The sequence below is a fragment of the Apteryx rowi genome, unplaced genomic scaffold (genome assembly GCF_003343035.1).
Source record: "Apteryx rowi isolate R43461 unplaced genomic scaffold, aptRow1 scaffold_206, whole genome shotgun sequence".
In the NCBI taxonomy this organism is placed as follows: Eukaryota; Metazoa; Chordata; class Aves; order Apterygiformes; family Apterygidae; genus Apteryx; species Apteryx rowi.
Genome location: NW_020448375.1, coordinates 153,408 through 174,997, shown reverse-complemented (window position 1 = coordinate 174,997; position 21,590 = coordinate 153,408). Strand labels below are relative to the sequence as shown.

Genomic DNA, 21,590 nt, shown 5'->3' with positions numbered 1-21,590 from the left:
GCTGTGGATGACCAGGCCTCTGGAGACCAACTTCTGGGTTTTTAAGTAAGCAGTAAAATGAATGGACAAGACCTGTCACCTGGCACAGGCTGCTCTGCTTGATGCAGAGGTTGAAGCCTGGAGCACATCACCCTGCCTGGGGTTGGGTGAGGAAGAACATGTGCCTGGCCAGGGCCGAGTCAGTCTTTCTGCTGCTGTGCTCTCTGAGGGTTGTATCTTGAGAGATGGAGGAAAGGACAATTCAGTTGTCGTGGGCTTTCATCGAGACACACAAAGTCTAGATGTTTTTCAGCAATGTCAGAACAAACTTTCTAATCTGGGGCTGTCCTGGGCAAACTAGGGCAACTGGGTGACCCAAACCAGTCCCTCAGCCTCTAGTTCTGTGAAATGGAGGTAACAGCCTATGTCCAGATCATGGAAGTATCCTGAGGGTGATCTGACCTGTGTTTGTATGTTGTTGTCATGTGGATTGCAGCACTCGGCAGTCTGAGGGAATCCCGTTTCTGTTCTCTGAAACCTGGAAGCATGACAGAGCTCATAAAGGTGCCTGTTACTGTTAACCTTTTCTCCCATTTGGTTTCTATGTGAATTTTCTGTTCTTCTTTATAAAGCAATTTGTTTTAATTTTTTGTGACAATTTCATTCTCCAGCCTGTTTTAGCCTGGTATTGTAAGGAAGCACAGTTTAGGTGACTGCAATCATCTGTGTACTGTCTTCCCCTCTCCTCCTCCTCTTCCTCCTCCTCCTCCTCCTCCTCAATAATTTTGATTCCTTTAGCCGATTTCATGCATGTTTAACAGGGGAGTCGAACATTAAATCCCAACAGTAGGGATATGGTCTCCTCAACCCCTGAAATTATTTTTTTCACTCACCAGCAGCTGAGGGAATATTTTGATACGTTTCTCAGGCAGCCAGAGACAGTACCCAGGCAGGCAGGCGGCATGCGTGCATTGGCTGGTTGATCACTACACACCATGTGTTGGTAGGGGACAGAGGGAGGTATAGCTGTGAAGGAATATATATTAAAGGAGGGTCATCTCTGAGGGGTTTGCTTTAGGGGAAAAAGTGCATGGAAGAGGCACTGTGGTATACTGTGCAGGGGAAAAAGTGTTGCTAAAGTATGAAAGCATACAAATCCAGACTGTAGTACTGCTGTGCACGGTATCAAAAAATGGTTTTTTGTTTAGCATCTTCCTAGCTGTCTTTTATAATCTCCCTAGTTTCAATGCACTTTGAATAGTGTTGTTTGTATTTGGAGTGTTATTTGCAGGGCAATGTATCTGAGTTTCACATAACTTTTTTATTTTTCTGTCTTCCTCATTTCACATGCTGCTTGCCTCTTGACTTAATCTGGACCACTGACATGAGTAAAATTGGCAGCTGCAAATAAAATCTGACTTAACTTACTAATTGCATGCTAAATACCAGAGGGCAGTAACATCACTTCGATATTCACACGTTTTATGAAATACTATTTATGATAGATACAGTATATTGACAGGTCAGAACCAAGAGGGTGAGATATCTTTTTGCTTCTGTTCATGTGGTGTCATCTATTGTTTTATGGAAGCAGAATTCCCTTTAACAAGCTCTCTGCCCTAATTCCAGTTTCCTCTCCTCAAGTGCTTTTCTTGTGCGTATTTTTATGAAATTGCTACTTCAGTTGCTAACTTTTCTAATATTGGGGACAAAGTTCTGTCTTTATTTTCTCTGCATAAGGGTAATATGACTCTCCTGATGCTTTCCTTGGATCTTAAATGTATATTTTCTGATTGTTAAATTCAAATTTTCTAATCAATGTTGTTATCGCTGTTATAATTTAGTAGTGAACAGGATTCTAGTGCTAGCTCAAAACCCTGGTGCCTAGCACTAAACCCAGAAAACATATTAGTAAAATACATATTTAATGCTTCGTTTCTTTGTATTTAAAAAACAAACACAGAGAGAACCTGCCATCCCAGCAGATGTTTCCATCTCTAAAAGTGCACTGTACTCCCGGATCGGCACCTCAGAGGCAGAAAGCACCACAAGTCTTCTCTACCCACAGCAAGACTTAGACTCTGCACTACGACTTGCCAGAGCAGAGGTAATTTTCTTCAGAATCTGGAAAAGGAAATATGTTCTCTTTGTGGTATAGTACTTTCCTGTTTTCTCCCAAATCATTCACAATTACAATCACTTGCTCTATTCTTGAAACTATTCCCGGCTATGCTAGAGTCTACCAAAGCAAAAGGTGCTATACTGTAAGTTTTATTTATTTGGTGTAAATGAAAATCAAGCATTATGTGAGAGGAATCTGTATTGTTTTTAGCCTCGTCTGTAGTCTGTGCACCTTGACATTGGTATATAATTATATAAACATTGTGAGATGCTAAAAATTGGTATTTCACAAAGGTACACACAATACTAGTCTAGTTCTTAATAATATTTGTACAATCTAGTGTTAGAGTATTTTAAACTGTGTGATAGAATGTGTTAAGGAAAGGGGCAAAAAGGAGTGCAGTCCTTTGGATATAAGATTTTGTGGATACTCAGCTCTACATATGCATGCAAAACCAGTAGATCCCTTTGCAGGACAAATCAAGAGACCTTATTCAAGAACCATGTACAAAAGAATTCTAAGATTCCTCTCCACGTCAAATCAGACAGAATGACACACCATTTATAGAGAAATACAGTATTTCTTTTAGTGTCCTGTTGTAATCGGTGATGAAAGACGAAACAAGAATAACATTTCATCTACTTTCCTCAGTTAGTTTTGGGAAACTTGAGTGTGTTTCCACATCCAAAATTATTTACTTGGTTCTTACAGTCTGAAACAGAAAAATTATTTGGGGATGCTTATATCTGCATTTAAAATCTGTATCTCTGCTGTTAGAAGTGGGTATTAAATGAGAAATTGTACACATACTTGTCTAAGTTCCTCATTAATGGAATGCTTGTTTTTACCTGTTTTTCTTTGCTTTCTTTGTTTCAGATTGTGGCCAAGGAAAGAGAAGTAGCTGAGTGGAAAGAGAAGTATGAAGAAAGCAGAAGGGAAGTGATTGAAATGAGGTAAGTTAACATGTCACTAATCACACTGACAGAGAGGCTCATTTCAGCCACATATAACAATTGTACACTCTGGTTAGCTGAAAGTTGTTATTTTTTAACTGCAGGCTTTGGATTGATCCTAAACTCATACTTTGTTATGCACGGTGGGCAAAATTCACTTTTGTTCAGAGTAATCATTGAAAACTTGTATGTTGCTAATCTTATTTTCATCCTCAAAACACTGAGATAGAGCATCTAATCTAGGTTACTGTACAGGAAGAATTCCCTCCCGTTTGTGCTGTGCTCCTCACTTGTGAATTGTCACATGGATTGTGTGTAGTATTGTTTCTGTTGTCTGACTGAATGAGTCTGCCTGCAGAGGTGGCGGCATTATGCATGTGCTGATTTAAAATTCACTTTCCACAAATAGTTTTGCCAACAGAAAAAAGCATGTGAAGGCTTGTAAATAGTGTGAATAGTACAAGCTCCCTCCAGGGGATTATTGTAAAGTTTCTTTAACACTATGAACACAACTCTAATTGTTAAATTGAAACTGAATAGCCATTCTGCATCATTCACTATGCCAGTCCATAAAGGACAAAAACCCAATTACTAGTAGGAAATTATTTATCACAGAACCACCACTCTGACCTCTCGGAATTGATCTTCAAGGAGATTCTATGTTTTCCTTAAAAGACAAGTGCAGTAACTAGAACAGTTTTGGACACCAAAACTTGTGGTCTCATGCAGATCCATTGACATTTTGTCCTATTATAATTTTATTGTTATCCCTTTGTATCACAGGGGTGCCAAAGACCTTTTTCTCTCTGCCTTCCACAGGATTTAGCTTACAGTCCCACAGTGGTTGGCTAGTCTTTCCTTTGACCTAATTTTTTTTTAATTATTAAATTTATTAAGCATGATTTTGGTTAACCATTATTTACCTTGGATTTTGCTGATTCTTTTGAGAGCTGAGCTTTTCATTTTTTTCTAGTTGTATCTGTTATTTTAATGTATTTTATTTCTCCTTGGAAACCTGTTTTTACTACATTAAATATCTATATACTGGAACATAACTGGTTTGATCTAACTTCCCAGCCCAGATTCTACCACTCTCAGGGGTGACAATGAAGGTATCTTCTAAAGTCGCTGTAGTGGATACAGTGAGAATCAATATTGCTTCCCATTTAGTTCACTCAAAGTTTCAGCTGTATCCAAAATGTCCTTCTTCTCTTAAGGTGGTAATACTATGAGAATGACATACAGATAAGCTTGACCCGCTCATTAATCTGAATCTGAGAAAGTCACCAATTATAAAAAGAGACTGTATAAAAATATTTTATGGCATCTTTAAAGTCTTTATTGTTTTCTACCTTCAGACACAAACTCATAAACAAAAGAGAACTGTCAGGTTATTTCAGAGTCCTTCCTTTAAGAAATAATTTCTACAGTAACTTCTGAGACTGAATTTTCTTCAGAATCACTTCTGTCCTGGTTCCAGCTTCTTCCTCCCAAGATTAAATATCTCAACAAGTATTTTAAAGCTAAAGCCAGTGAACTGTATCAAGTGATGGCCTGTATATGCAGTTGCTGTATATGCATCTGGAAAAGACAGGGACAGCGAGAACCACCTTATTTCTTTGAATCACCATCTCTTAGTACCCAGCTGATTTCTCTCACCTCTCTTTTGCTGTACTTCAGAAAGGAAATAAAAACCTGGCATAGCTTTCTCAAACAAATAATGAGGGAAAATGGAAAGGAGCTGCTACGCACCTAAGAAGCAAAATAAAGAATAAAGAAATTTGAAATTGGGTAAAGAATGTCTCGGAGTCCAGCACACAGTCAAATGCAGTACTTGTTCTATTCTGCAGAAATAGATGTGTGCTTGTGTGCGCGGACAGTGACACAGGTTGCTTACTCCTCAGTGAAAGAACAGGCAGCAACACAGAGCAGCTGACGCACTATAGATAGGTACCCTCCCTTTCCTCACAGTAACTTGCCTGTGTGTCTGTATTCTTAATAAAATTTGGTTTGAAAAAGTCACCTTATCCAAGCCAAATTTCGCATGTGCACATTTCCCATACATGGGAAGAAAATTGGCTAATATTGTCACAAAATAATAAAATACTCATGTGCCCACCAAGAAAGATTGCTTTTGGAAGATTAAATGTTGGACTAGACCACATATGGTAAATTAGAGTTGCAGCAGTTAGAAGTGATGTAATTATTAGAAAGAAGCTGGGGGAGAGGCAGGAGTTATCTTGAGTTGCATACATAAAAGCATCGCTTTCCACACCCAGAAGGTAAAGCAATGCTCCTTAATTTAAGTCATGCATACTATACCTGGAATATCCAGTATTCAGTTAAGTTACAAGAAAAACATCAGAGTGGAGGAAATTCAGAAAACAGCAGACAAGGTGAGGAGCCATAATAATGTAATATATGACTATTGGAGAGATAAACAGTGGTGGACAATACCATAATTTAAGGCAGGCAAGATATTTGGATGTCTATTTGATTATGCCTCAGTGTGGGAAGTTGAGCAGATGACCTCTTGAGATTCTTTGTAGCCCTGGGTTTCTGTGTTTTTATGACTTATAATATCACAGGAAGTTGAAAAATAGGCTGAATGTTTAAAATAACAAGTTAGGCCTATGTGGCATATCAAGCTAGGATTAAGAGGTGCTATCACAAAAAGGAGTGAGCATATTTTGGTTCTCCACCTATAATGAGCTATATAGGCTGTTCGAGTGATAGAGGCTTTTGACATGAATCTAGAACAAGAACCAAACTCACTTACTGATGCATGAGGAGAGCTATTATTAACTACTTTACTACCTTGCTTTCCAAATTCAGAATTGTTAAAATCAATGAGATGTTGTAACATCCATGTTTATAGAACAGCTGCCACATTATCCATATGGCTGGATAATGCAAAGAATGTGATATGGACTGAACAATGCTAAGTTGACAAAAATAAGTAATTGATAATATTATTTCACTTTCCTGCCAACTTCTATGGTGTAGCCTAGTCTGGGAAGTTCTGTAATATTAGAGCATAGTGTTTAATGTCGTGTTCATTGCTAAGAGTCCTTGGCTTCCTTTTTTAAAGTGAGAAAACTTTCTAAAGGATGACTGGTGTTATAAGGATGTAACATGGCTTTAAAATTATTGTTGCTTACAACAGGCCTTTTTTTTTTTTGAGGCAATCTTTTTTGGATGTGAAACCGATCTTCTCTTTTAGTGGAAAATACTTGCAGTTATCTTTGCTTTTTTTTTTTTTTTTTTTCTTTCTTTTTTTTTAAGGTAGATTTAAAACAGCAGGACTAACAGCATAGAAAACAGCAAATCCTCACCAGAGCCAGCCAGTGGAGATGCAGTGGAGCTGTATAATTTGTGCAGATCTCTGCCCTGCTTTCCAAGAGATAGCACAGCACGTGACCACATTGTCTTTGGCCCCAGTCAAATGGTTATTTCTACCTGGAGCCTTATTGAGGTCAGCAGGATACACAGATGTAAACACTCTGCTCTGCTGAGTGCTCTGGAGGATGAGGGCAAGTAAGACACCACTACTGACCTCTGTGGAAGGTGGCCTTCTCAGGCATTTCCATGGTCTGATCCAGATTCAGATTTCACATAGGAAGTGTTGGAGTTTACTGAAGTTGTTTTTGGAAGCTCCTCAGCTCTCCCTATTCATTACCGACTTTTGTTTCAGAATTTTTGCACATCCTTTCTGTAACCTTAATGATTGCAGCAGACTTATCTAAAATATGGAAAGCAAAAGCAAGCTAAGACTTCAAAAAAGACGTGTTAAAATACCAGTGGGTTATTTCAAAGATCTACTTTAGATGAAGCGTGTGGTAATTTTGTTTTTTGTAGACTGTCCTATGTGACTCACAAATCAAAGCACATATCAAGCTAGTCTCATTTCATTAGTTTTATTTGGCTCTGGAAAAGGGTGGATCATCTTTCTAAATCATTTTTAATCTGCTTATTTTGGCTAGCCTCTTTTCAAGAAGGAAATTCAAAGCCTAACATGAGTATGTGAAATAAAATAGGCTTAAAATTAACATTTTGCAGCCTCTGTTTCAAAACAGATTTGCAAAAATAGGACGTGATGGACAACTGTGCTACATAACTGGCTATTTTGGTCTTGTTCTCTTAAGTTCTAATGGATCGTTTCTTCTCATTTGGAGAATGGAAGATTCGGTAGATATTTTTTGGATGAGAGCCAGCTATATTTCTGTTACATTTACCTTTTGCTACCAATTATAACTTTTCTTGAAGTTTATATTCAAAATAAGCAAGCACAAAACCAGTAAAAGAATAAAGAGGGGAGGGAAGAAAATAATGGAAAAATCAGGCTACAGAACTCTTAAATTAGTTCAACACAATTATGTTTATATTTAAATCATGATTGGTAATGCAGTTTGGGCATGTTTCAAATAAAAGAATTTGTTTCAAAGCATTTCCTCTTCCCTCCCCCCGCCTATGTATTAATTCATAGAGAATAAAAAATCAGAATCACCATTTAAACTGTGAGTTTTATTTGTTACTTCAGGTTATAAAAAGCATATGGAAATGGGAAGTGGATCTGTATCCCCTTTATAATGACACAGTTCAGTTATTAAGTAGCATTATTTTTTAAGTAAGCATTAGCAATTATGATGTTTGCCAAAAGCTTTTCTTTTTTTTTTCCTCTTATAGGAAAATAGTTTCAGAATATGAGAAGACGATTGCTCAGATGATAGGTAGGTGTTTCTACTATGAAAGATGCTATTCTGCACTCCAATTTTCTGAAGGGAGCATAGAAACATGGTTTAACTCTGTGGGCTTTGTTTTAATGCTAGTACACCTACTGATGCTACTGGGAATTGTGAATACATCTGAGGACACAAGTGTGTGCTACTAGGTTATGATGAAAAGCTAGTGTTTCATTTTAAAGAAGGTAGACCCAGAGGCAGTCAAGGTAATACAGAAAGGTTAGAGCTCGTTCTTTTGCAACAAAGCAAACTGTCCCATAGGCAACATGTTCAAATACTTTGCCCCAAATTCATAGGTATCTCTGGGAGGGAAATTTAAATGACCTAAAAACCTTTTAGTCATCTGCTTGCAACTATGTTTTTAATTGGAGATACCAAATTTAGCTCTTTGTAACAACAGGGATTATCTGTGTTAAGTACATTGGTCAGGCCAAAACCTAGATTAACTCCAATCCTAGCTGAGTGATTGTGAGCAGCCAATCCACCTCCTCAGTTATTTAGTGACATTAAGATCTCAATTACAGAATTTTTTGCCTCACAATAATTAAAAAATGCCTTTTTTAACAGAATTCCTCACAAATAAAACATGCTACTTGCAGTACTTTCCACAAACAAAGGTTGCAGGACTCCTATGCTTTCTTGGTGTTGAAGGCCTGGCCCTGGGATACAATTTTAAAGACTCCTTAGAAGGCTTCAGAAGCTCTTTTTCTTAGTCTTGCTATAGAAAGATCCCATTGCCTTGTACTGGTGTGGCCCAGAGGGACTTATGACTGAACAGTTCATTATGGCCAAATGACTGGGGAGAAGCAGGAAAAGAAACAGTAGCTGCTAAGAACAGTGGGACCAACCTCATCTAGACAAGCTTGAGTTAAGCAGTATAGAAGAACAGTGAAATAGTCTTAAAAGCTGCTAGGAGTGAAAAACGTTCTAGTTAATTCTGGGATGTGAGCTGTAGGAGAAAGGCTAGTCTAGCTAATGATATCATCCATGAGTAGGGAGTGTATGATGTATCCAGGATTTTTGTACAGTGTTTATTTAAAAAAAAAAAAAAAAAGGTGTTACTCCTCTGAGAGAACTGTCACAGAGAATGTAGTGTACCAGGAAGACAAATGGTGTAGGTGCATCTGTCTAAAAGATTTTATAACAAGGATTTTTATGGTATAATTTTGCCTCTTTTAAAATTCCCTCCACTCACATACAGGCAATATTGCATGACCCGCAAATGTTTGGTTGCTTTTAAAGCATTTTTTTCCTTTTAACACTTGAGTTGTGTTTACACATTTATAACAAATTCGCTTATTTTTGCCTAAAGAGAGTGAGGTGAAGTTATTCAACTGTCCGGTGCTTTTGCTGCCTTTCTGTATTTCACAGTCCCTGGGAGACATCCCAGTCTCCTTTCATGTAAAGGAAAAAAGAACTTAAAAATAGGTATTCATCTCTTGGCTTCATTCTCTACAGTGTTGTGCCTCTGTTACCTTTTGTATGCAAAGCTGAGCTAATCTGGCTACTTTCTGACATAATCTCTGTGATTCTCATCATGCAAGTGTTAAAATAGGAGCGATCAGAGCATGCAAACAACTTGATTTCTTACATTTTACACAGGCTGTTCTCTGGTATGGCTTTGTGCACTATCATGGAAATTATTGAATGTGGCAAAGAGTCAGGGTCCAAGTCTTCCAAATGTAATTTCACTCTTCTCTTACACTGGAGAAATTGTTTCCTGTTTGACAAGTTTTTTTTGTCGTCAAGTGATTTATTTCAGTAATTCAGAGTTTCATTTCAGAGTTTTCAGCATGTAGACAGAAAAACAGTGTCCCATAGTTGCCCTGCACTCAGCTTCCCGGGAACAACTTAGGGAGTTCTTCAGCTTCATCTGGCCATTCATGTGGACAAGTACAGGGCCTGTTGTTTTCTCCCAAGCATACATATATAGTTGTCAACAGAAGTTCATTTTCAATTGAAAATTCAAATTCTATTATTGAGAAACAAATTTAAAAAAAAATTAAGATTGTGACACTATAATGCAACCAGAAGGTACAGAATAGGGGTGCTAAGGCACAGGACAGCCATGCATACATAGTAAAATTCTACAAATTATCATTTCCTCTTGTTGCAAGGAAGTCAAGGATAATTAAAGCATTGGGCCTCTGACCACTGAGGAAATAGGAAGATATTTCAACTTCAAATTCAGAGTAGCAATTGGTACCTTTTCTAGTCTGTCAAATGGTCTATAGCAAGTTTTTAAGTGCAATGGCTGTAAGTAGTGTAATTTGCTGTCCATTTTGAAAAGAACTGGAACAACAACAGTCATACAGAAAGTGTGTATTAATTAGAAAAGTATGAAAATTCTACTGCACAGTAATATGTTAAATGCAGGTCAACTTTCCCAGCATTTCATAAAAGTTCTGATCTAATTATTCCACTTTCTCCTGTCCTCTGTTGTAAATTACCATCCCTTTTGATAAAAGAATTCACTCACCCAAGTGCTGCGTTGTAGAGGAAAAATGACCGGCTACATGCTATTTACATATAGCCTTTCCTGAATTATTATCACAATAATGTCTTACTGCTAAAGCAAAATATGCATTTCAGCAGAAGAAATGCCTGTACTGTTTCTATTTATGATTTAAACCTTCTGAGCTATTTATAAAGCTCTTTGTTAAAAGGTCATTATGACTGAACCTATTTCAAGAATCCTCTTAAGGAATATTCAGTTCGGTTGATAGGTCCTACTCAGCTTTTTATAGGTTGTCATGTGTATATAAAATGAATATTGAAAATTTTACATATTAGCAATATATGATTGTGTATGTGTTTGCATGCAAAAGCATTGAAAGCATGCATTGCAAACAGTAATTTTCATTGATTTCAAGGGCTTTGGCAGGTATTTGCTGTCATATACCTATAGAATTGAGTATTACCCAACTTAGCTCATACAGTTAGTTCCATGTAGTACTCTGTACAGTCTGAGCTTGCAAGCTGCCAGTGTGTAGATTCCTATTAGTGGCTCTTTGCATATATATTTACTGATGGTTTAATTTCTTTTTCCTTTCTTCTTGCATCTGCTTCAACCCCTAACACATTCTTGTTCATACTGGGGGAGAGGGGGAAGGCCTTGCTGCTCAGGTTTTCCAGGCTAGCCTGCTCTACTCATGCTGACTGTTACCTGGGTTTTGCAGCTCACAAATGAATGGCACAGCAGCCCTGTGTAGCAGAGCCTGCATAACCCCTATGTTCACTCTACCAGGCCCAACGCACACCTCAATCATAGCCATCCACAGTTCCCTTCCAAAATCCCTGTTCTGGATTTACTTTTTATTGTTGGATTTGAAATGTTTTGGGTTTTTTTTTTCCATTAAAAATGTATCCGTATACTTGTAAGCTTAAAGACATTATTAAATTCTCATTGTGAAGAAAAACAGGTATTATGCTTTGTGCATTACAGGTTGTTGCATTACTTATTTTCTGCTTTCCTAACGATTCCTGATTTTCTATTTTGCTTCCGTTTTGTTGCTTCTTGCTATTTGCTTGCAAAAACAAACAGGCAAGCCTGGTAAGTAAAGCTTTTCACCAACTTTCTCATCAGCATTATGCATTTTTCTTTTCTTTTGCTTTTATTCTCAGTTTGCTGCATTCCCATTAAGTAATATAATTAATACTTAGCTGAGCCTGAAAGCAGATCTGCTAGCCCTGTGGTGGTGATCTGATTCTGTCAATTTAAATAAGTGTTATTCCTGAGCATACTATTACTATTTTTGATCTGCTGTGGATAGTGTTTGCTGCAGACATGGAAGCCATTTAATTAAAATCTTTTAATTATATAACCTCATACTCATAAACTTCTTTAGAAATGAATATCTGTAACAGCTTAAATAAGATTTGAATGGCAAACATTATCACCACAGTTCTACTGAGCAGCATTTTCATTAAAGCTAAATCATAGTTTTGGAAAATATCTCATAGATCTCCTAGTCCTACTCCAGCCAGATGCCAGTTTGGTTTTTATAGTATATAACAACTTTGGTTCTAAATGTCTTTTAACTGTTGATCTGAAATCATCAGAGATGCACCTTTTCTAACACACACTGGAAACTTTCTCTTGCTCCTCCAGTATGAATTCCTCTTTTTCTTTGGAGTCTGAATAGGGCCATAGCTCACTCCACAGTCTATGGATATATATACATATACTATAAAAATACATATATATACACTACATATATATGTAGCAAGCAGTGGAAGGGAGAGGAAAAAGTGAGCATCTGATATCACTTGCCTCTAATTCCTGATGGTCGCTGAAGTGGGGCTGGGGATGAGTTTCTGAAAGCACTGGTCCAGCTGTCTGAAGAGAGAAAAGGGTGCCATGATGCACTGAGAGGAAAAAAAACAAACTTTATAGTTGTGGGGGAGCGAGTCATGAATTACAAACTTTTCAGGCTGCCCTAGAAACAAACAAGAAGCAAGTTGCTAAAATACCATGGACGGTAATCTCTGAGGTAAAGCAAATATGGATTTCCTTGAGTTGTCACATTAAATACATTTAAATGCATTACTTGATCATGCAAATTGATCATTTCTCCTGCATGGAGTTTTGCCAAAGAATAGGATCCTGTCAGTTGAGTGCTTTGGAATTAAGCTCCTATATAGTTTATAATCTCCAGCATGCTTAAATGAATCTTTTGCTGGAAGGTAAAGTGACAACTTCTCAGATTTGGGAAAATAAATGAAGGATGATAAATCTAACTGGTTTCTCTTTTTTTTTTTTTTTTTTTTTGGGGGGGGGGGGGGAGGCCTCAAAGTCCCCAAAAGTCAAAATGGAAAAGAATGCATGGGGGTGTTTTTAAATGTTATTAAAGTGAAATGGCATTACAAGGCTCTGTGTTTCTCAGTTCTGCCATATCAGAGGTGTTTGTTTACCAGTAAAATAATGCTGCTACAACTTTCAGCACTGCAGACTCAAGTGCAGGTCCTGAGAACTTTACTAGTTCTTTCAGTCTTCCCCATGTTGTAGAGCAAGATAATCTCAGGTGCCTCAGCGCCATTTGTATCGCGCAGTGCTGCCCGTGGGTGTGCAGAGGCAGAACACCTCCAAGTTAACGCACGGCATGGAAATGCAGTGTGTCATCATCAGTGCTGTGTGGACTTAGGCTATCAAAAAGAAAAAAGAAAATAAAAATTCATTAAAAAAATGAATGTCCAAAAGCAAGAGATTAATCTCAGTTTGGGAAGTCACAGTATTAACTCACATTTCAGAGCTGACCAATACTAGGAAATGTTTATTTCAAATGAAGGCTTCAATTCACGTGAAGAACTAAACTCTTGTCAGAATACTTCAAAATACAGTTGAATGAAATGTCAACTTAAATGAAAAATTGCAGATTCTAAAATGTACCATACTTTTTACATACGAGAACTTCTCACCTTATTTTTAATTCCAATGTAGACATAGGAAAACAATAATTAATATAAAACTGCCAGTTTTTGTGGGTTTGTTTTCATTTAAAGAAGCCCTTAAAACATGGACACAAGAATTATATTTTAGGAGACGAAGAATGAGCATTTTATTAGACAATGTCAGACTTTTTCTTCTAGTATTATAAAGATGTGCTAATTTATTACTAGGTCATTACCTAGGTCATTGGAAAAGAGTGTTCTTCCGTATAGATTTGGATTCCTGTTTTTTTTCTCCCCACCCTCCCTACTTCGGTTTTAATTATACAGAGGAGAAGCTCAAAAGATGTTGCATTTTCTGCAAATCAGAACTTAGAAAGTCTGTCTAATGTTAGATTTCCTTTCTGGTGCTTTCCTACAGTACTCCTAAAAAAAACCCCAGGTTTTACAAACACTATTTTTGCAAGGGGACAATTTGAGTTGAATTAAATTAAACTGACTGGTCTGTACAGGATTAGACAAGATGCTAGGAGATGACAATCGCATATAAGAATGGCAAATATATTATTTCCCATGCTAGTAATATGAAGAAATGTCGTTTCCTTCAGCTAATGTCTCTTCAGGCAAACAGGGAAAATCCCACATCTGCTTCTTTCATGGGAACAGCTGAGTTCAAAGTGAAATAATTCATCAGTATGAAGATGTTTTCACATTTTTTCCCAACATCAAAATAATTAAATACCACTAAAACTAGCAACATTTTTCCAAAACAGGACTGTGCCTTTGTATGACTTTTCCGGATCTTCTGCAAACTTACTAATACACAACATACAGCACAGTATAGTAGAAGCTATAGATGAAAATGAAATCAGTGTTCTTATCGCTATTATCCTTCTGAAAATTGCCTCTCCACCCTTTTCCTTCTAACAGAGGATGAACAGAGAGAGAAGTCCGTGTCCCATCATACTGTTCAGCAGCTTATAGTGGAGAAGGAACAAGCTTTAGCAGATCTGAACTCAGTGGAGAAATCACTGGCAGATCTTTTCAGGAGATACGAAAAAATGAAAGAAGTGTTGGAGGGGTTTCGGAAGGTGAGTCACATTAAAGTTCCCCTCCTTTAAAGAGCAAAGCACAGCAGGTTGTCATGTGGCAGTATAACAATACAAGAAGGCATGTTTCTAGTCACGAGTCTGATTTACTATGTTAGACTGTGGTGTGCGGCAGGGAGGGAGAACATCAGTGCACATTTGTGCTTTGTTTTTGGAATAGTTCTAAAAAGGTTAAGATTTTGCACAAGAGTAACTTGCTCCTGTATATGACACTGCAATTCCAATAAATGTCACGTAACTGGAGGACTTCAGCATGTATCAGGGCTGGCTTTCAGAATGAGAGTTCTGTTATAATTTAGTATGTAAATTCCTCTGGTCAGAGATCATGTCTGAAGTGCATAATGTTACGTAATCCTTAGACAAATTCCATCCAGATATCAAATGCAAAAAGAAGCATTGTAAAGCTTTTTGCATTGTATAGTATTGCTTCAGATGGCCTCTGGGTGTGGGTGTCAGTTAAGACTGCATCCCTTAAAGTAGTTGAGTGCGACTCCCACAAGCTTGTCACACACTTCAATCTCTTGAATTAAATTTAATGTAATTTTTTCATTTAAGAACGAAGAAGTGTTAAAGAAATGTGCCCAAGAGTATTTATCACGAGTAAAGAAAGAAGAACAGAGGTATCAAGCTCTCAAAATTCATGCTGAAGAAAAACTGGACAGGTAATTGATTGTATACATATCTTTTAATTTAAGAGTTCATGCTGCAGGAAAGTTCTTGTGGCTGGACCCTGCATCCCAAAACTGCTCCTTTAATATGCAGAGCAGAAACGCTCTGTGATGGAAGTAATAATAAAGAAATGCCCTAAAGAGAATTTGTGTATTGTGCTGGTGTTTCTTCCATCTCCTGACTATAATTAAAAAAAAGAAAGAATTATTGTCATACTGAAAAGGCCCTCCAAGAGGGGGCCATATAGAGTGCCTTAAATTTTTACCTTTATCAAACGTATTCGTGTTTGTTTAATTTTCCAGGGAAGATCAAGAAAGAAGCCGTTAGCTAGGTTTATGCAGCTATGGAGGGCTGTGCTCAGATATTTACATCTGCAGCTAATATTCCTGCCCCCAGTGCTTTGTTATTGCCCCTATGCTGTATTAATGTCCCTACGTCAATCAGCAGAACAGATCATGTAAGTGCTACTCAACTATTTCAGTGCAGAATCAGTCAGGTGGCCTCTGTCTGTTTATACCGGCTATCTAAGCTAGATCAGCCAACTGTGTGCTGAGGGTGATGAGGAATAGTTGCACGAAAGATGGTGCCAGGTCTGCCTGGATAGTCACTCCTTAAGCTACCCTAAGGAGTGAACATTTGAATGTGGCTTAAGACAGGCAGCTCTGGCTGCCTCTTTTTTTTTTTTTTTTTTTTTTTAATGCTTCCGCGTAATGCCTGAGCAAGCATTTCTAGAGATTAACGTTCAGAACTCATATCACAGTCCCCTTGACCCAAGAGATGTCTCCATAATGTCACTGAGATTGATCAATGCCTAAAATGAAGTGATACTTGGATTCATGTCCCAGCTGCGGGTCTGTAAAAATTGGAAAACAGGTTTAGAAACTTCCATAAAATACCTCTGGCTAAATGATCTTTGTGACTCCAGCACAGATGTCTCAGAGAAGCGGGGGGGAACAATGCAGACATTAAGATTTTGCAGCCTCTATTGGGAAAGGCTCAAGCTTTTCAACAGGAGAAGGCTCTCCTGTAGAGAACCTGACAGGACAAAAATCTGTTTTTTGTTTTTTTTTTTTTTTTTCCTAGAGCCAACGCTGAAATTGCACAAGTGAGAGGCAAGGCTCAGCAAGAACAGGCAGCATATCAAGCCAGCCTTCGCAAAGAGCAGCTGAAGGTGGATGCATTGGAAAGAACACTGGAACAAAAGGTAAAGGGTGTCTCTCGATACCCTCGGAGAGCAAGGGCAGAGAAGGCAAGAGGCTTGGAGTCACCACTGTTGCCATTATGTTTCGCATGAGAGGATGTAGTTTGGCTGCTGGCACAGTCAGCCATTTACAGCAACTTAGACTTCAGTGAAGTCTTTCTTTTCACGTAATTCCACGTTCCATCTGGTGTTTCTAATGTTTCCAAAGGTCAGCACATGACAGCAGGATTTTTTACACATGGATAATAGGCTAGGAGCGTCCTGCCAGCTCCCTTTCAGAAATTCAGTTAACACTGAAGTCAGCAGTAGAATCCAAGTTAACTGAAACCTCCTCCCCAGCGTGGCTGCATCCGGGACTCCTCTAGAGCTCAGAGCGTGCCCGAGGTCTGCCCAAGGCCCTCTCCCGCTCCTCGTGGCCAGCTGGCCCCGCAGCTCCATAGCCCCAGGAGAGAGCAGCACCACCCAGCCCTTCACAACAATATCAGCTGCATGTTCCAGGCGGCTTGGGCAAAAACTTCCATCTGCCAAGCTTTGTTATAAGTGATCTCAGCCACCAGACCGTGTTATGGGCTAATTTGGATTCCTGCTCAGTCAAGCTCTGTGTACCCAACATGGCCCTTTGTTTCCTTTAATTAAGGAATTTTAATTTAATTTAATTTAAGATCATTCTTGCTTTAGTTCTTCTTTCAGCTTTTAGTTTTAGCTGTGATTCCAACCACTTTCATTATAGACAAAATGATCGGCTACAGATCTATACAACTTAGGACAATAGTGGTTGTAGAAAATCCCCATTTATATATCTTGTTCTGTAGCTTAGCAAAGCAACTTACCTCCGTGTATGATGCAACTGGTTCTCACTTTGAGCCCCTAGGAAACAGAATGAAAATAATGCTGTAAAAGAGCAGCCCAGAAGCATATTTACACTACATAGAATTACAGTGTGCTAAGAATGACTGCTATAAAGCAGTATGCTTTAGTGCTAAATTGCATTTATTGAAGTAGGAGGAGTTCTGTGTGGAAGTAAGCATATTGTTTGAATACATTATACATAATACAGCTATGTATGCAGATAGATATATATCAATTTGAGATTTTTTTTGTCACTTCTAACTTCCTTCTTTTCTCAATATTGGTGAAAACATTGTTCTCCTGCATTTCTCCCAACGGTTGGATTTTTTTTTAAAGCACTCATCTTAATGCAGAAATATTTTTCATAACATTTAATATTTCCTTTTATTTTCCAGAATAAAGAGATAGAAGAATTAACAAAGATTTGTGATGAACTGATTGCCAAAATGGGGAAAAGCTAACTTTTAACCAAATTTCTGGACTTCGATATTGAGTGCAATATGACCATTGGCACACTGATGTCCATACATTTATGTGGACAGGTTATATTTTCACTTTTTCGTATGCACTACTGTATTTTCTTTCTAAATAAAGTTGATTTAATTGTATGCAGTACTAAGATGACTATCAGAATTTCTTGCTATTGTTTGCATTTTCATAGTATAATTCATAGCAAGTTGATCTCAAAGTTCCTGTATCAGGGAGATTGTCAAGTTCTCTAATAAATTACGAATTGCTGATCCTAGCCTTCCCTTTGTACATGAGTTCCCATGTTGGATGTCTTTTGGATTTAATATAAACATGTATTACTTGCATGGGGACTCTTGCCTTAAGGAGTGTAAACTTTATCTGTATTTGCCGATTTGTAAAATAAAACTAAAAATGAAAAAAATTAAAATGCATGTCACTTAAATGAAATTCTCTATTGTAAATAAATTTTTTCGTTGAAAGTTGGAGATAAGTATGACTTTATTTTACATACTTTACTTGATTACTTTATGTGAAACACCAGATATAGCACCTCTTATTAAGGAACTCCTTCAGAGATAGTACTTTATTTCATTCAGTAGTGTCACTGCGTGTTGATGGTACTGGGGCACTCTGCCATGACTTAGTGATAAGAATGAACTACTTATATGCACATACATATACATATATGTATATAAATATATATATGCTAGATTGGGACCATTCAACTTTCAAGCAAAGGCTTAATCCTACAAAATGTTTAATACTCTGACCCTAATCCAGCAAATCACTTGGGCAAATGCCATGAGACTCTGCATGAGCTGCAAACTGTGATATCAAATGATGGGATGGTGTTTTTTAAGCCTATCTACCATTAATATGTGAATACATTTTCTTCTTCCTGCCACTGGAAGAATCTCCCTGCTTAGTTTATGGAGGTGAAGTACATGTGGTTAGAAGTACAAACAGAATAAGCTTGTAGCATTTTTGCACACCTGTTTATCCTATAAGTCATCCTCTGCAGAGGATTAGGTTTGTAAGATAAGCGTTAAGGCTTTAATAGCAAACAAACTGCTTTCTTTGTCTAATGGTACATCTCTTGTATCTCCATGATGAGGACAGTCTTCAGCCTGGTTCTTGTCAGCTCCCTTTTAGTAATCAAAAGTAAGTGAACTTCCTTTCCTTTCCACTCCTTTTTCTTTTCTTTGTTTTTCTTTTTTTTTTCCCCATGGTTTCCTACCTTAGGCATGGGCTCAGGCTCTTTGCTGTGTTCTGGGCTTTTCTCCTATGTTTGTTTGTTTTCAGATCGTGTATGTGGTTAGCAGCACAGAATTTTACCTCCACTAAGTAATGTAAAATATAAATGTTTATGCTAACAAATTTAAATGTGTCCCTGAGGACATCAGTTGTGCCTTTTGCTTTGCAACTTCTAAGTGTGATATTTTAAATATGTTTCAAATTCATGCTTGCTTTCAAAATACCACGTAGTTTGAACTAAGGATATACTCTGGGAAAAAAAGGATCAGGTTATGATTATAATGTTTAAACAAAAGCAAAACTCTTAAGATATACTGTTGTAGCCTTCCAACTGAATTGATACTCTTAAGAGAAAAGTAAACGCAGATCACACTAAGATTTTAAGTTTTTACAGTGCACTTTTTAATGGTATTTTGAACCAAAGAACATGCTGAAGAAAAAAAGAAGATAATAATCAAACTTGTTCTAGTGTATGCTTCTCTGAAAATGTTACAAGAAGGTGTGGATGCAATTACAGAATATCAGACACTTGTAGATTATTTTAAGTGCAAGTTAAAACAACCAAGTAACATGTGACTGATTTTTATATCTTAAAATGCAGTATTTGGACTGATTCTGAAAAAGAAACATTGATAGGATTTTACATAATCTTTAGATATTTTTAATGCATTTTGTAACTTTTGCATGTTCTTCAAACAAAATTAGCTGCATAGCTGTTATTTTAAAATACTTTTACAAACTCTAAACACTACCATTGTAAGTTGTCGTCTTTCTTAATGACAGGTGAAGCACTGCAATGTTACACTTGTGTAGGTTCTAGTGATGAAGACTGTAACAGACAAGGAACTCAGCAGTGTCCAGGGCATTCAGATGCATGTGCAGTGATAAGAGGACAAGCAAGTAAGTAGCTACAAACACTTCAGACTCATTAAATATAAATAATAGAAATAAATAACCAGTGTTGGAAGGAGAAGAAGGTAGTCAGATAAGGAAGAAAAAAAAAGAAAAATGTTTCCTCTCAAAATTAATTCTGATAATAAATCTCAGTTCCTAATTTTAATGGATTAGCAGCAAATTCTCACTGAGTTTGATTTGTTAAATCACCATGATGATGAGCCATATGCAGACTATGTGAAAGCTATAAAAGAGTGTCTTAAATATAAGCCACTTCTTACTTAAATCTGTCATTTTTAAATTAAATGACTTATCTTGAAATTAAGAAAGAAAAGAACCTAATGAGACACTGTACTTGAGTAGGTTCCAAAATATTTAAGGTGCATCAGTTGTATCAAAGATAAATTACAATTATTGAAACTTAAGTGGGAGCTTGGGAGTGTGCTATAATCTGATGCAATTGTATCCACTTGCTTGTAAGAATGGACAAACCTTTGTTCTTCTTGACTATTGGATGGTCAGGTTCATGTTAATAAGATGCAGATATGAGTAAGTGAAGTTGAGCATCCTGCTATGTTTGGGTTCAATGTGGCTCTGTTCCAGGTGGCATTATGAAGTCCTGTTCGTTCAGGTCATTCTGTGAGCGGGCAAAGAGAGACGGATCCAGAGCGCCTGGAGTGAGTGTTCACTGCTGTTACTCAAACAATTGCAATGCAAAAAGCCTGGGCTCAAGAATCACCACTTCCACGAGCTACTTATCTCTCCTCATTTTTACACTGTTTTGGCATCCATTGTTTAAGATGACATGAAAAAAAAATAGAACCGTAAAGCAACAAGTCTGCCTTTTTTGAGAAGATTTAATGTATTTTCTAATCATTTTACTCTGTGTACCATATTTTTCAGCAGAAAAAAAGCAGTAGGCAGACCTGACAGATGTTAAGATAAAAATTGTTGCATCTGTTAAAGAAAATGTCTTGACGTATATTTAAGCATATATGCTCTTCTTATTTATCTTAAGGGGTTTATTGTGATAATATGTAACAGTTTTCTATGACTTGGATAATGTATGTAAAGAGAAGGAGAAATCTTAGCTGCAAGTAGCAGCCTTGTAGTATGGTAGAGGGCCAATATCTTCCAAATGCTGCTTAGTGTTGGCTTACATTCAGAGGAAAGTTAAAATTTTCAAGCACAAAATGACTGAAAACTCTAGTAAGCCATGATGCAGCTAATCTTTCAAAAAACATTTGCAAACTGGGCAAAGCAAGAAAATTTTAAATAAGGATGGTTTATAATTATTAATATAAATTGCTTAAGAGATGGTCATTAAGAGAACAATGCATGAAAATGTTATGTATATTTCCTGAAAATCCTTTTCCATTCTTGTCTGATAATGTAAGAATCTTACTATGACACTGGAGGGAAGGAGAAAAAGAAAAAAAGAAGCTTGGAAGTGGTTTGGAGTTGGTAAGCTCCCCTCCAGAGTTCAACAACTTCTATCTCTACTGCTAGTTTTGAGAACAAGATGGTTAATCCTGGTGTTGTAATCAAATTACACCTTGAGTAATAACATTTTTTAATCCAAATTCTTCTTGCAGTTTCAACTATGTAGTTCATTCTTCACTGTCCTAAACCTGGTTCTTTGAGAGTAAGAGTATATAGTCTCACCCCTCTCTCGTTGACGTCAATAAGTGGGGGACTTGGTCTGTGATGATTTATATATCATTTAAGTTTTGCAAAGTAGTGAAATTACTTGGGGGTCTTTCATGATGTAAAGAACTAAATCAACATAATCAACAATCACATTCATTGCAGTCTTACCAAGTAAGCACTCAGGAACGGGACACGTCACAGAAGGCATTGTACATCACTAGCTAGCAGGTAGACATTACTTTGACGTGGTTGCATTCAAACTAGGCAAGACACAACACACTGTGACAGCAATAAGCAGGTTATTGGGTC

General features: G+C 37.3%; 2 protein-coding genes across 2 annotated transcripts in view; both read left to right on the top strand.

Annotated features, from left to right (window-relative positions):
* Positions 1–17,966, top strand: part of TACC2 (transforming acidic coiled-coil containing protein 2) — a 77,682-nt gene extending 59,716 nt beyond the window's left edge. The window contains exons 9-15 of the mRNA XM_026064011.1: positions 1,943–2,086; positions 2,978–3,054; positions 7,741–7,784; positions 14,115–14,275; positions 14,849–14,955; positions 16,046–16,166; positions 17,408–17,966. Of these exons, the coding sequence (XP_025919796.1) occupies positions 1,943–2,086; positions 2,978–3,054; positions 7,741–7,784; positions 14,115–14,275; positions 14,849–14,955; positions 16,046–16,166; positions 17,408–17,473 (720 nt within the window). The 3' untranslated portion in view covers positions 17,474–17,966. The remainder of the gene's footprint in view (positions 1–1,942; positions 2,087–2,977; positions 3,055–7,740; positions 7,785–14,114; positions 14,276–14,848; positions 14,956–16,045; positions 16,167–17,407) is intronic.
* Positions 17,967–18,589: 623 nt separating this feature from the next.
* Positions 18,590–20,440, top strand: LOC112965219 (CD59 glycoprotein-like). The gene is made up of 3 exons (XM_026064028.1): positions 18,590–18,644; positions 19,521–19,637; positions 20,235–20,440. Exons 1-3 carry the CDS (start codon positions 18,590–18,592, stop codon positions 20,438–20,440), a joined length of 378 nt encoding a protein of 125 aa, XP_025919813.1.
* The last annotated feature ends 1,150 nt before the right edge of the window (positions 20,441–21,590 follow it).

Coding starts and splice junctions, on each gene's coding strand:
- LOC112965219 (XM_026064028.1), top strand. CDS start 18,590: ATGATGAGGACAGTCTTCAGCCTGGTTCTTGTCAGCTCCCTTTTAGTA. Junction 18,645..19,520: donor CTCCCTTTTAGTAATCAAAA/GTAAGTGAACTT, acceptor TCTTAATGACAG/GTGAAGCACTGCAATGTTAC. Junction 19,638..20,234: donor AGTGATAAGAGGACAAGCAA/GTAAGTAGCTAC, acceptor GCTCTGTTCCAG/GTGGCATTATGAAGTCCTGT.